Here is a 13,857-nt window from a genome sequence, read left to right on the forward strand (position 1 = left end):
TTGGCTAAGAAATCTTGTTTAAAAATTCACGCCCAGAGAGACTTGTATTGGCTAAGAAATCTTGTTTAAAAATCCACGCACAGAGAGACTGGTATTGGCTAAGAAATCTTGTTTAAAAATCCACGCCCATCGAGTCTTGTATTGGCTTAGAAATCTTGTTTAAAAATCCACGCCCATCGAACCTTGTATTGGCTTAGAAATCTTGTTTAAAAATCCACGCCCATAGGGCCTTGTATTGGCTTAGAAATCTTGTTTAAAAATCCATGCCTATACAGACTTGTATTGGCTTAGAAATCTTGTTTAAAATTCCACGCCCAGAGAGACTTGTATTGGCTTAGAAATCTTGTTTAAAATTCCACGCCCAGAGAGACTTGTATTGGCTTAGAAATCTTGTTTAAAATTCCACGCCCAGAGAGACTTGTATTGGCTTAGAAATCTTGTTTAAAAATCCACGCCCATAGGGCCTTGTATTGGCTTAGAAATCTTGTTTAAAAATCCACGCCCATAGGGCCTTGTATTGGCTTAGAAATCTTGTTTAAAATTCCACGCCCAGAGAGACTTGTATTGGCTTAGAAATCTTGTTTAAAAATCCACGCCCATAGGGCCTTGTATTGGCTTAGAAATCTTGTTTAAAAATCCACGCCCAGAAAGACTGGTATTGGCTTAGAAATCTTGTTTAAAAATCCACGCCCAGAGAGACTTGTATTGGCTTATAAATCTTATTTAAAAATCCACGCCCAGAGAGACTGGTATTGGCTAAGAAATCTTGTTTAAAAATTCACGCCCAGAGAGACTTGTATTGGCTAAGAAATCTTGTTTAAAAATCCACGCACAGAGAGACTGGTATTGGCTAAGAAATCTTGTTTAAAAATCCACGCCCATCGAGTCTTGTATTGGCTTAGAAATCTTGTTTAAAAATCCACGCCCATCGAACCTTGTATTGGCTTAGAAATCTTGTTTAAAAATCCACACCCAGAGAGACTTGTATTGGCTTAGAAATCTTGTTTAAAAATCCACACCCAGAGAGACTTGTATTGGCTTAGAAATCTTGTTTAAAAATCCACACCCAGAGAGACTTGTATTGGCTTAGAAATCTTGTTTAAAAATCCACGCCCAGAGAGACTTGTATTGGCTTAGAAATCTTGTTTAAAAATCCACGCCCAGAGAGACTTGTATTGGCTTAGAAATCTTGTTTAAAAATCCACGCTCTGAGAGACTTGTATTGGCTTAGAAATCTTGTTAAAAATCCACGCCCAGAGAGACTTGTATTGGCTTAGAAATCTTGTTTAAAAATCCACGCCCAGAGAGACTTGTATTGGTTTAGAAATCTTGTTTAAAAATCCACGCCCAGAGAGACTTGTATTGGCTTAGAAATCTTGTTTAAAAATCCACGCCCAGAGAGACTTGTATTGGCTTATAAATCTTGTTTAAAAATCCACGCCCAGAGAGACTTGTATTGGCATAGAAATCTTGTTTAAAAATCCACGCCCAGAGAGACTTGTATTGGCTTATAAATCTTGTTTAAAAATCCACGCCCAGAGAGACTTGTATTGGCTTAGAAATCTTGTTTAAAAATCCTCGCCCAGAGAGACGTGTATTGGCTTAGAAATCTTGTTTAAAAATCCACGTCCATAGGGCCTTGTATATGCTTATATATGTTGTTTAAAAAATCCACGCCCATAGAAACTTGTATTGGCTTAGATATCTTGTTTATAAATCCACACCCATTGTGCCTTGTATTGGCTTAGGAAAAAACTAAATTTTGTACTTCCTATGAAATTCTCCTGATTCGTCTTGTCGATGTTTATCGATTTTCCTCAAACCATTAATTGAGTTTTTGTTTTCTAACCCAAAATAATCCCAAATCAATTTTACCGATAACAGCATTCTGTTGTTGGCTTAGATTTACTAATCACTATTAATTTCCCCCCCAAAAGTATGCTTCAAGTAAACTTAAAACCATTATGTATGAGAGAAAATCTTTCTCAGCACATCCCCTTAGACACACAACAGTTTGCGGCCTACGTTTAGGCTTCTTAAATATTTGTTGGTAATTATGTGCAGAACAAAGAAGGGGGGAAGGTTGTTATATAGTTTTTAATTCGAACACAAAACAAAACAATGGCAACTTTAACACAGAAAATAATTTTTGCTTTTTGCATATCTTCGACTGCACCATGTTCATCTTTCCAACAGGTGCCAATCAAAATGATGCTTCAATGCCAATATCATCTTCAAAACCAATATCTAATACCTGAGTTGTTCGAATCACTAACACAAAAACATTTTATCCCCAAAAGTATGCTTTGTATTAATGGAAAACAATTGCTTACAAAGTAAAGCAATTTAGAAGTCTCCTAACAACCTCCCATAGGCATTGTAGATGTGAAAACAAATTTAAAAAGAAAATAAAATTTATTCATTTCTAACCTATGCTTAGGCTGGCTTGCCATTATCTGGTAGTTTTAGTGCATACCTTAAGGGATATTCTTATTCAATGTACATAATGGGCAGAAAGAGTAATTTGATTAATTGCATTTTAATTGTCTATGATTTCATGAAAATCCATTATAGTTTTTTCCTTATCATTTATTAAAAGAAAGAGATTTCTGAGGAAAGTGTGCTATGAGTAATTTACAATAATAACAGATACTTTAATATTCATAGTAGGAGGCATGAATGCACACTTTAGGGAGCTCTCATTGTTGTGGTTTGTGAATTTGATTGTGAATAGATTTTGCCATAGTCTGCCTTAATACTAAAACCATATTCGGTAGCGTCACGATGTTTTTAAAAATCATTTTGAAATATTTTAAACATACATTTAGGCAAAAAAGTGTGAGGTCAATTTTGTTTTGTAACAATCGCTAGGAGACCAATTCATTAAAAATGTATAATTGTCTGTCTGAGCCATTTTTATTTGTATTTTATTTCAACGTAACCTGGGGATAGATTCTCCAGTTTGTTATTTACATAGACCCTCAAAGGAATTGTTATTTATTTAACTTTTTTATTTAAAACAAAACAACAACAGCTACATCTTCAAGCTTCTAGACGTTTCATTTGCATCAACATTTCATCATAAATCACTTTTTTTGTTTTCATTTTAAATACTTCTAACCTTCTTTTTTTGTTTCTCTTTTTTTCATTTCAGACGTGAAGTTCAAGAATTACGCAATGGCCATTTAATGGGTACCACCATTATTGGTGCCACCGGCAACAAAGAACGTCTCACCATTGAATGGCTTCAACAATCTATCGGTGAGCTGAGAAAACAACTTGTAGAGCTACAATCGTTGGCCAGCAATGCGATGCGAGATGTTGCCACACGCACCCAAAGCTGGGAGGATTTAACCACAATTCGTAGTGATTTCCAACAACTTAAGCTGGAATTAGCCGCACTCAAAGAACGCCAACAACAGACCGATGTTTATGTACAGGAGTTGCGTGAAGAGACCCAACAGCAGGAAGAGGATTACAAACGTCTGGCCATGCACATGAACAAACAAATACAAACAAATAATGTGGCCAAGGATAAGTCGATCGGTATAAATGATGATGACAGCAACATTGTAGGCGAACATCCACAACAACAACAAAGTTTGGAGGTAAGTTGCTGGGGAAACAAACAAAAATAATAATAGTTGGGAAGAGAGAGACAAAACTCTCTTGATGAAAATTAGATTTGTTTTGACAAAGGTGACAATTTAAATAGGTTTAAATTTCATGGGATTTGTTGAAGGACGATGTGGCAAAAGGAAATGTCATAAATACTTGAAAAGAAAAATGAATGGAAATAAATACCTCCTATAGCAAAAAAAAAACATCAAAAATACTTGGAAGAAAAAAGTCAGGGAAGTAAAGATCTCCTAAAAGTATGCTTGTGCTATGCAATAGAGAAGGTATTGGGTGTGGTGAAACATTTGACATTTTGAAAACCAAAAAATTCATTAAATTGTAAAAAAGGAATTCGCTTAAAATTGCAAACGATTTTTCTTTAAAATTGACGGAAAACCAATGAAATTGCAACAATTGTTAAAAATATATAATTGGTTTGTGTCTTGACTGTCACGGGGTACAATTATATATTGTATTTCCATAACATTTCAATGACAAATACTATAAAAAATTGGATAGAAAGTGAACTTTGAACCTTAAATCCCTTTATTAAATATCCAATAATAAAATTAAATATTCATACATATTATATACATATAAAATATTAGAACTCCTAAAAGTATACTTGCCTTATGTTAACATAAGAGATAAATCAGCAATAGAGCGCACACTTGCTCACAGTGAACGTTTCTATCTCCACACACACACACACAATCCAACTAATTGGAAAAGCATGCACTCACACAATGACAACCCCTAAAGTATACAATAGAAATAAATGGTATCTATCGTTGACATAAATGCATTTTAACTTCACTTGTACCTTTGTGGATAGATATTTTGGGAAAAACATACACCTGAATCCATAAACCGACATTCAGAATCGACGCAAAATGGCTATAGTCAATTCGACGATTTGTATACCTTCTAAAATAAGAGAGAATAGGAACATGAACATTAGATAGATCTCTGAAAACTAACATATTCAAATATAAATCACAGGACATTGTGTCAATAAATCCTTCATTAGAAAGAAGAGTTTTTTTTTCAGAAAACTATAATTTTAGGTCGACGATTTGTTTTTCTAATAAATCCTCGTCTTTTCTGATCATTTGTGAACACTTTCAGGACTTCTAGCATTTTTATACCCTCCACCATAACATGGAGGGTATATAAAGTTTGTTTTTATGTTTGTAAGGAATTGAAATAATCATTTCCGGCCAAATAATATATATTTTTCTAAGCAGGATAAAATTCTGATTCGATCTAGCCATTTCCGTATGTTGTAATAACTCTTGGGTCTGCAATAATTGGGCTAGAATGCTATATTTTTGCACCCGAGCGTACTTTTTCCATAGGCACGTCAAGTTCAAAGATGGGCTATATCGGCCCACGTTTTGGCAAAGTCCCCATATAACGGAACCTCCCGAAGTTCCGTATTTTGAGGATTTTAGCTACAATTTTTAACCGAACTAGCTGCAAACTGATCGCAAAACTTCTACACCCAAAATTCACAATTCACATCCACGTTTTCCTCCCGAATTTCGGTATTTTGAATATTTTAGCAATAATTTCTAAAGTCCCTGCAATCGCGAAACTTCTCCACTAACAATTTTCAACATAGGTCCATGTTTGATATAGCGCGCATATGACGGTACCTCCCGCCTTTGAATAGTTTAGATAAATGTATTGACCGCTGTCTGTTAGGCCATGTTTATATTATAGCCTTTTGCAGGGTTAACTTTGACGTATATTTAATGGAATTGACATTTAAAACCCAGTGGGTTTGTTAAATCTGATTATATATAAACATACTATAATTTGACATATGAGGCTCCCAGGGGTCACGAAACTTCTCCAAAAAAATTGTTAGCAAAAATTGTCAATGTACGTCCAACCTTTGATATAGGCCACATTTAAAGGTGTCGGGTATGGTGGAGGTTATAAAAAGTTCGGTCTGCACATAGAGGCATTTTCAGATCTTATAATATTCTTTTAATCCCTGTTTGGACGCCTTGTTAGGTCTTCTAATATTTCTTCTAATATTTTTTGTGATCGTTGTTTTGAAGTTTTTTCAGGTCTTCCCGTATTTTTAATACGCTTATTGGCCTCTTCAGGTCTCTTAAAACATTAATCTAAGTTCATAGGCATCTTCATGCCTTCTTAAAATTTTAATCCATGGTTTAAGCCTCTTCATATCTTCTACAAATTTTAATCCATGTTTATAGGCTACTTCAGGTCTTCGTAAACTTTTTATCCATAGTTATACGCCTCGCCAGGTCTGAAATGTGAATTCACGCTTATTAGTCTCTTAATTTCATCCAAAACTTTTAAATCACCAACAAAGGTCTCTTCAGGTCTTCAAAAAATTTAATCTGCGCGTATAGGCCTCTATAAGTTTTCTAAGAATTTTTTAAATCCGAGTTTAGAAGCCTTTTCATGCAATATATCTGTTCCTAGAGCCCTTTTCGGGCCTACTACGCTAATATTTCTAAAATTCCAACACTTTTTAATCCGCGTTTAGAAGCCTATTAAGGCAATAAATCCAACCCTGCAGGCCATTTCAGGCCTACTAATAAACCGAAGCCAAGAGGCCTTTTCAGGCCTTCAACGCTTTTAGGAGCCTCTTCAGATCTTCTAATATTTTTTAATTCGCGTTTAGAAGCCTATTCAGACAAGAAATCTAACCCTAGAGGCCTTTTCAAGGTAATATATAATAAATTAAGAGACTAATAAATGCCAAATAAAATCAAGAGGGCTTTTTGTTTGTTTCAAATCTTCTATCGTTTTTATCCGCCTTTAGAAGTCTATTTAGGCAATAAATCTACGTGAAGGGCCCTTTTCAGGTATTCTAATATTTTTTTAATTCGCGTTTAGAAGTCTTTTTAGGTTTTCTAATACTTTTGTAGTCCACGCCTAGAGGCCTTTTCAGCCCTGCTAATAAATCCATGCCTAAGAGGCGTTTTTATCTTGTAATCTATATTTTTAGCCGTTTCAAGTCTTCTAATATTTTTTTAAATCCGCGTTTAGAAGCCTATTCAGGCAATAAATCCACGACACGAGGCTTTTTCAGGTCTACTAATTAATCCATGCCTAAGGATATTTGGTCTTCTAATATTTTTGTTATCCGTATTTAGAAGCATTTTAGGTCTTCTAATATTTTTAGTGCGGCTATTCAGGCAATAAATCCCACCTGGAGTGCTTTTTAGGTACTATTATAATTTAACGTATAGAGCCGTTTTCAGGTCTTGTAATAAAACAACCCATAGACCCTTTTGTAGCCCTTCTTATGAGTACACACCCAGAGGCATATTTACGGCTTCTTATAAATTCACTACTGGATGCCTTTTGAGGTACGCCTAAAGGCGTGCTCAGGACAGACAACATTGCAATTTTCGACAGTACCTGAGCACTTTAACCATACAAAACTTCTCAACGAGAAAAACCGTTCCCAACTCGGCTATAAAAAAAGGCCTTTATTACTTTGCTAATATGAATACCAGATATATTTCTCTTGTCCCTTCTGGGACGTTTTATGGTGGACATGTGTATGAAATTAGCTGACTGGTTAGGATTCTTCTGTGTATCCCTAAGGTGTGGTGACAAAAATCCACCCCGCATACTGGGGAGTTGCTTGACCAAGTTTATTCCTTAAATGTATGTCATGGAACCCTCAGCTTATCCACACTTTTGCTTTACTACGATGTGTTCCTTGACCAAAATTATTTCCTAAATTTACGTCATGTCATCTGCTGCTTACCTACCTTCGCTTTACTATAAGGCTTATCCACTACTTGAGGACCAAGAGAATCTGAAAACAATCTAAGGATGGAATACGAATTGTAGTGCTGAAGTTATTGAAATCAACGTCATTGTCCAAGTGTATTGTAAATATTCTCTCTTGATAAACATACAAGTGCCTCACTATTCTGGCCTAATACCATGTGTCATTCTTTCTGTTAGATCTGCACGTCTAATCTTTAGCTTCAGTCTGTATGCTGAAATATAAGGTTTAAAAGAATTCATCGTAGACCCAGTTTTGGATCCATTAAAAATTTTTACTGTACACATGTCCTTGATTTCGGACATCCGAAGGTTTTTTTTGGAAATGTAAACTTCTTGAGAAAAAAATCATTTACAATATCGAGGTATATCTCATTATCGATGGTGCTCCCTTAGGATAACAATACAAGTGCCTCGCTCTTCTGTCCTGATTCAATTTTCAAGTTTCGAGATTTTCATAGAATGTCGGCCTTTCTATGACACTATTATCCACCTGGGTAAAGACTTTTCAAAAAAAAAAAAAAAGCACTTGACGAGATAAGTTTGGTTTTCACTGGCCAAAAAAAGTCCTTGTAAAAGTTTCCAACAAAAACCCACTTCTAGTACAACTATAAAAGCTTAGATTTCCTTCATAATGTGAAAATAGATAATAGATTCGACTGAGCCAAACTTATTCCCATTTGTTCGTATATTTGTTTCTATACCTTTTCGTTACAGCAGTCTTATTTATCATGAAATTTATATTTGAATTCCTTTGACATCAACAGATTTGTAAACATCCCCTTGCCCCTGCCAGCTACCTACTTCACAAACAAATGTCTCAAAAGCCCTCATACGATATGAACCATAAGTATTGTCATAAATTTGTATGTATATCACAATATATGTGTGTGTGTGTTTGTTTGTTAAGCTTATTGTTAATGTTGTTGCCGTTGTTGTTACAACTGAAATGCAAATCCAAACAAAGTTACTTTGCTTAGTGGCGAAATAAACATAAAATCGGGATTAGATAGGGTTATCAAATTGGTATACAAAAAAAAAAAAAAAAACAAACAAAATAAAAAAAATGTTCACGAATATAATAGGAACTACAGAGAAATGGGAAATTCTCTGATAGAGACTAGTGATTTTTAAATTGTCATGTTGTCATGCTTTGAAACTGGAAGTAACATTCTTGTATGTCCAATGAAGGCCATGTAACTCACCATGGTGCTGAGAAAGTTTATAAATTTCAACTGTGCTAAGCATTCGCCTCTTCCCTCTATGTGAAACTCTGGTCAAATAATATTTCCTTGTGACATTGTCCCGTTACAGACTCGAACTAATGAGCTTCTTTATACAAGAAGCCTAGCCATGACACTGTACCACCATGACATCCTACTGAAATGGGGATGTTGATGTAAAACTATTGGAGAATTTGTAGATATTGAAATAAATGTTAAATTTCTAACGGGGGATAACGGTATGGGTATATATGAAGTTGGTAGTTCGAATCCATGTGCATACTTCTAGGCGCCGAAATATATTTGTTAACCCGGCGTTTACAAATGCCAGTATTGGCAAGACAATAGCAAAAATACAAACCTTTTTCCCAAATACATTTACAAAGTTTTAAATATGTATAGATAAAAGTATGAATATATTGGTGAAAATGGTTTGAAACTTTGCTATTGTCTTGCCAATACTGTCTGTGTGTAAACGTAGGGTAAGAGTCATTGTTTTATACCCTCCACCATAATATGGAGGGTATATTTAAATTTGTCATCCCGTTTGCAACACATCGAAATATTCGTTGGAGACCCTATCTATATAGGTATATAAAGTAGAAAAATTATTGTATGTTTGTTTGTTTGAAATTGATGGACTCAAAATCCGCTGATCCGCCTAAAAGTAACATAGGCTGTAAAAAGTTTTGAAATTCAGCTATGATCCGGAGATATAGCATCAGAAACGATTACAGATACAGTCTCCAAATTTGAAATGTGTGACGGAATTTGTCCTACAAATAAACGTGCCAAAATATATCGAAATCGGTTCATATTTGGATATAGCTCCCATATATATTTTCGGCCGATTTGAGGTATTTAAAGCACCAAACTCGCTATATCTGTCCTATTTTGATGAAATTTGGAATGTATGACGGAATTTGGCCTATAACTAAATGTGCCAAAATATATCGAAATCGATTAAGATTTGGGTATATGTAGTTAATATATATTTTCGTCCGATTTAAAGTATTTGATGTACCAAAGAAGCTATATATATGTCTAATTTCAATGAAATTTGGAATGTGTGACGAAATTTGGCCTATAACTGGATGTGCCAAAATATATCGAAATAGGTTCAGATTTGGATATAGCTCCCATATATATTTTCTTCCGATTTCAAGTATTTTATGCACCAAAAACGCTATATATGTCCGATTTCAATGAAATTTGGAATGTGTGACGGAATTTGGCCTACAAGAAAATGTGCTGCGGGGTAGCGAAGCGCACCGAGTTCAGCTGGTAAAGAATATATATTCTTGATCAGCATAAAATTCTATGTCTGTCCGTCCGTCTGTCTGTCTCTTGAAATCAATATAAAGGTCGCAATTTTTAAGACAGAGCTTTATAATTGCTCCTAGGATGTTTGGTATTACAAATCGGCTATGTCGGTCCACGTTTTGATATAGCCCCCATGGAATGGTACCTCCCGAATTTCGTTATTTTGAAGTTTCTAGCCCCAATATCTCACCGAAATGGCTGAAATTTGGTCCTTAGTCTTCGTTGGAGGTACTAAATTTTCCACATGAAATTTATCGGTATAGGTCCATGTCTTCATATAGCCACCATCGAACGGTACCTCCCGATTTTCGGTATTTTCAAGGTTTTAGCCTTAATATCCCACCTCGGGGGTATACGAATTTCGATGTGAAACTTATCGGTATTGGTCCATGTCTTTATATACCCCATTGAAGGGTACCTCACGATTTCCGGTATTTTCGATGTTGTGGCCTCAATATCCCATCGAAATGACTGAAATTTGGTATTTAGTCTTGGTTGGGGGTTGGGGGTCAAATTTCCGCCTGAAACTTATCGGTATGGGTCTACGTCTTCGTAAAGCCCCCATAGAAGGGTACCTCCCGATTTCCGGTATTTTCAAGGATGTGGCCTCAATATCCCACCGAAATGACTGAAATTTTGGTATGTAGTCTTGTCCTTCGTCTTCGTTGGAGGTAGTAAAATTTCCAAATAAAATTTATCGGTATAGGTCCATGTCTTAGAACGGTACCTCCCGATTTTCGGTATTTTCAAGGTTTTAGCCTCAATATCCCACCGTCGAGGGTATAACACTTTCCATCTAAAATTTATCGGTATTGGTCCAGCTCTTTATATAGCCCCAATTGAAGGGTACCTCACGATTTTTGAGGTTGTGGCCTCAATATCCCACCGAAATGACTGAAATTTGGTATTTGGTGTTCGATGGAGGAAATTTGTCGGCATAGGTCCACGTTGTCATATAGCCCCTATAGAACAGTACCTCCCGATTTTCAATTTTTGAATGTTGTGGCCCTATTCCCCCATTGAAATGACTGAAATTTGGTATTAATTTTTCGTCGAGGGTTTAAAACTTTCCAACTTAAATTTGTCGGTATAGGTCCACGTCTTTATATAAACCCAAAGGAGGGTACCTCCACTTTGAAATGTCTGGGTATAAGTGAACGTCTTCATATAGACCCCATAGAACATAGAAATGGCTGAAATTTTGGTGTTCGCTTGAGGTATAAAACTTTTCACCTGAAATTTGGTATAGGTCTTCATATAGCTCCCATAGAACCGTACTCGCGGTGGGTAGAATACCTCTACACAGAAAATTTTCGATATAAAGTTGTTATCATCAGGAAAAATATTATTTTCCTCCAAAAATTAGATTTAAGGTATATGAAGCTTAGTAGTAACTGATTTAGTGGAGGGTATAAAAAGTTCGGCCCGGTAGAACCGTGTGTCGTTCTTACTTGATAACAAATGAAAATGACTACCCAGCCGAGTTGCTATATGAAATTACACTGTTCGACACAAAAATTAATAACCACACGCAGAGAAAAAAATATGTTTGATCCAACAATATTCCAAGAGCAAAATATGTATTGTTAACATATTGTTGGATTCCTCATGTAGTATTGTAAATCCAAAAATAGTTTGTGTCAACTAAACAATATTTCTCTCTTTTCTTCGAAAATTTGTTTCTCTTCTCTCGCTATTCGATGCCGTGTTGAAAAAACAATTTTGGTGAGTTGTGGTGTGTTTGTATGACATGCTGCCTTTACCTTTGTTTTTGTGTGTATGTACTTCTGAGACTCTTGTCTTTATTTGTTTCTCTTTTGTTTCATTATTCTTTCCTTTTCATGTTTGTTATGGTGTTTAATTATTCCTTATGTTGTGGTGGGTTCTTGTGGCTTTTTGTTTGTCTTTGTTGTCAGCCAATGCAGCAAACCATGTATTGTGTTCATCAATGATTGCAATATTATACGCGACATTTATATCCAAGTTATGCGAAAAGTGTATATGAGAAGTATATACACTCAAATCAAAAATTTCTGGGCTGGTTTTCTGTATTGACAATACTTTTTGTAAACAAAATTAGATTATGATAGTTCCTACAATCGGTATTGTTAACGATTTTAACAATATTGCGGAAATTCGAAAGTTGTTTTTGTTTTCTATGTTTGGAACAAAAGAAGGTATTTTTGGATTTGGATTACAATGTTTGAACAAAACAAATACATTTTTGGAACCAAAACATATATTTTTGTTCCAACAAAAGCGAAAAATATTTTTTCTCTGCGTGCATATTCTGACACCGCAGCTTGATAGAAGACCAATAATAAGAAGACATGTGTCCCGGTGTTTTTCCCTATCGCTTCCACTTTCGTGGTCATGGACCTCCAAAGTCCTGAGGCTTTGATGTCAAAAGGGATGATTTTGTCAGGCACATATCTTCTAAACCGCTAAGAATTTGGGTTTACACGTAGAGGAAAAGTTGTAGCTCTCATCTTATAGAATAATAATTGTGAACACATAAAATCCATTCACCCTCATCTTCAAGGTAAAAATCGTCAAAGTCGAATTTCCTTATAAATTTTTCTCGTATTTTAGTCTACAGATATCAAACCGATCAAAATTGAAGCAAACAACCAACTAGAAAAATGTACCTTAGGTTCTTAATGGTCAAAATAGTAAATCAAATGCGATTTTTGTTCTCTCTTTTTTGGTTCCTGCTCCATAGATACTAAACCGTTCAAAATTCAAGAAAACAATGGACCACAATAATGTAGCACAGATGTCAGCAAACAACTTTCTGCAACATACGAAATGCCTTAATGCCGGTTCTTAAATGTGAAAATAGCCAAAAACTTTTGAAAATATTCGATTTTTATACTATTTTCTTCGATTCCGGCCCACAGATACCGAACCGCCCAAAAATTAAGGATACAGTCAACTACAAAAATGTACCTAAGATTTCAATAAACAACTTTCTAGAACATAAAAAGATTCTCGGTTTGATATCTGTAGACTAAAATCTGAAAAAAATTTGTAAGGGAAATTTGACTTAGACGATTTTTACCTTGAATATGAGGTTGAATTGATTTTATGTGTTCACAATTATTATTCTTTAAGATGAGAGCTACAACTTTTTCTCAACGAGTAAACCCAAACTCTTAGCAGTTTAGAAGATATGTGCCTGACAAAATGATCACTTTTGACATCAAGGCCTCAGGTCTTTGGGGGCCCATAACCGCGAAAGTTGAAGTGATAGGGAAAAACGTCGGGACACGGGTCTTCTATCACGCTGCGGTGTCAGAGTATGGTTAATAAACCATGACTCAAAAATGTATACACAGTGTTATTTTATTTTTTAGAATTTATATCATAACCCCTTTTAGCTATAGATTTCATGTAGCAAATATGTTTAAATTCCTTCTTTATGTAGGTATGTAAATTTGTACTGTGAAGTGTTTGGAAAAAGGTATTTTACTCGATTTTTTCCACATTGCATATCAAACATTTGTATTCACACAGTTAAGCGAAGCGGGAGTAGATGTTTTCTACAAATATTTTATGTTAGTCCCTGGTGTTGTACATGAAATGAAAGAAAACAAGACACACACTTTACGATTTTACAACAAAACACACTCACTCACACATACACACAGAAATACCTATACAGACACATATAAAAACCAAATGTTTCAATAAACTTGTTGTCATTGTCATTGACATGTTCTTTATGGACTGACTGACTGACTGGTTGCCAGCCAGCCAATACTCGAGATTTCCATTTAACGTTATTGTTGGCATTTTATTTCCAATAGAGAGTAGCATACTTTTAGGTGTATAAATTTTCTTTTTTATAACTCGAAAAGGGAATGAGAGGGGAAATGGACTGGGTGTATATATATTTTTTGGTTATAAA

At 35.2% G+C, this 13,857-nt stretch overlaps 1 protein-coding gene across 1 annotated transcript in view; it reads left to right on the top strand.

The window, feature by feature from the left end:
• The window catches only part of sca (scabrous), a 61,294-nt gene that overhangs the window by 12,817 nt on the left and 34,620 nt on the right, over positions 1 to 13,857 (top strand). Inside the window, exon 2 of the mRNA XM_073990289.1 lies at positions 3,155 to 3,608. Coding sequence (XP_073846390.1) covers positions 3,155 to 3,608 — 454 coding nt within the window. The remainder of the gene's footprint in view (positions 1 to 3,154; positions 3,609 to 13,857) is intronic.

This window comes from Musca autumnalis, unplaced genomic scaffold, assembly GCF_047663935.1.
Source record: "Musca autumnalis isolate F117 unplaced genomic scaffold, ASM4766393v1 scaffold_5, whole genome shotgun sequence".
NCBI lineage: Eukaryota > Metazoa > Arthropoda > Insecta > Diptera > Muscidae > Musca > Musca autumnalis.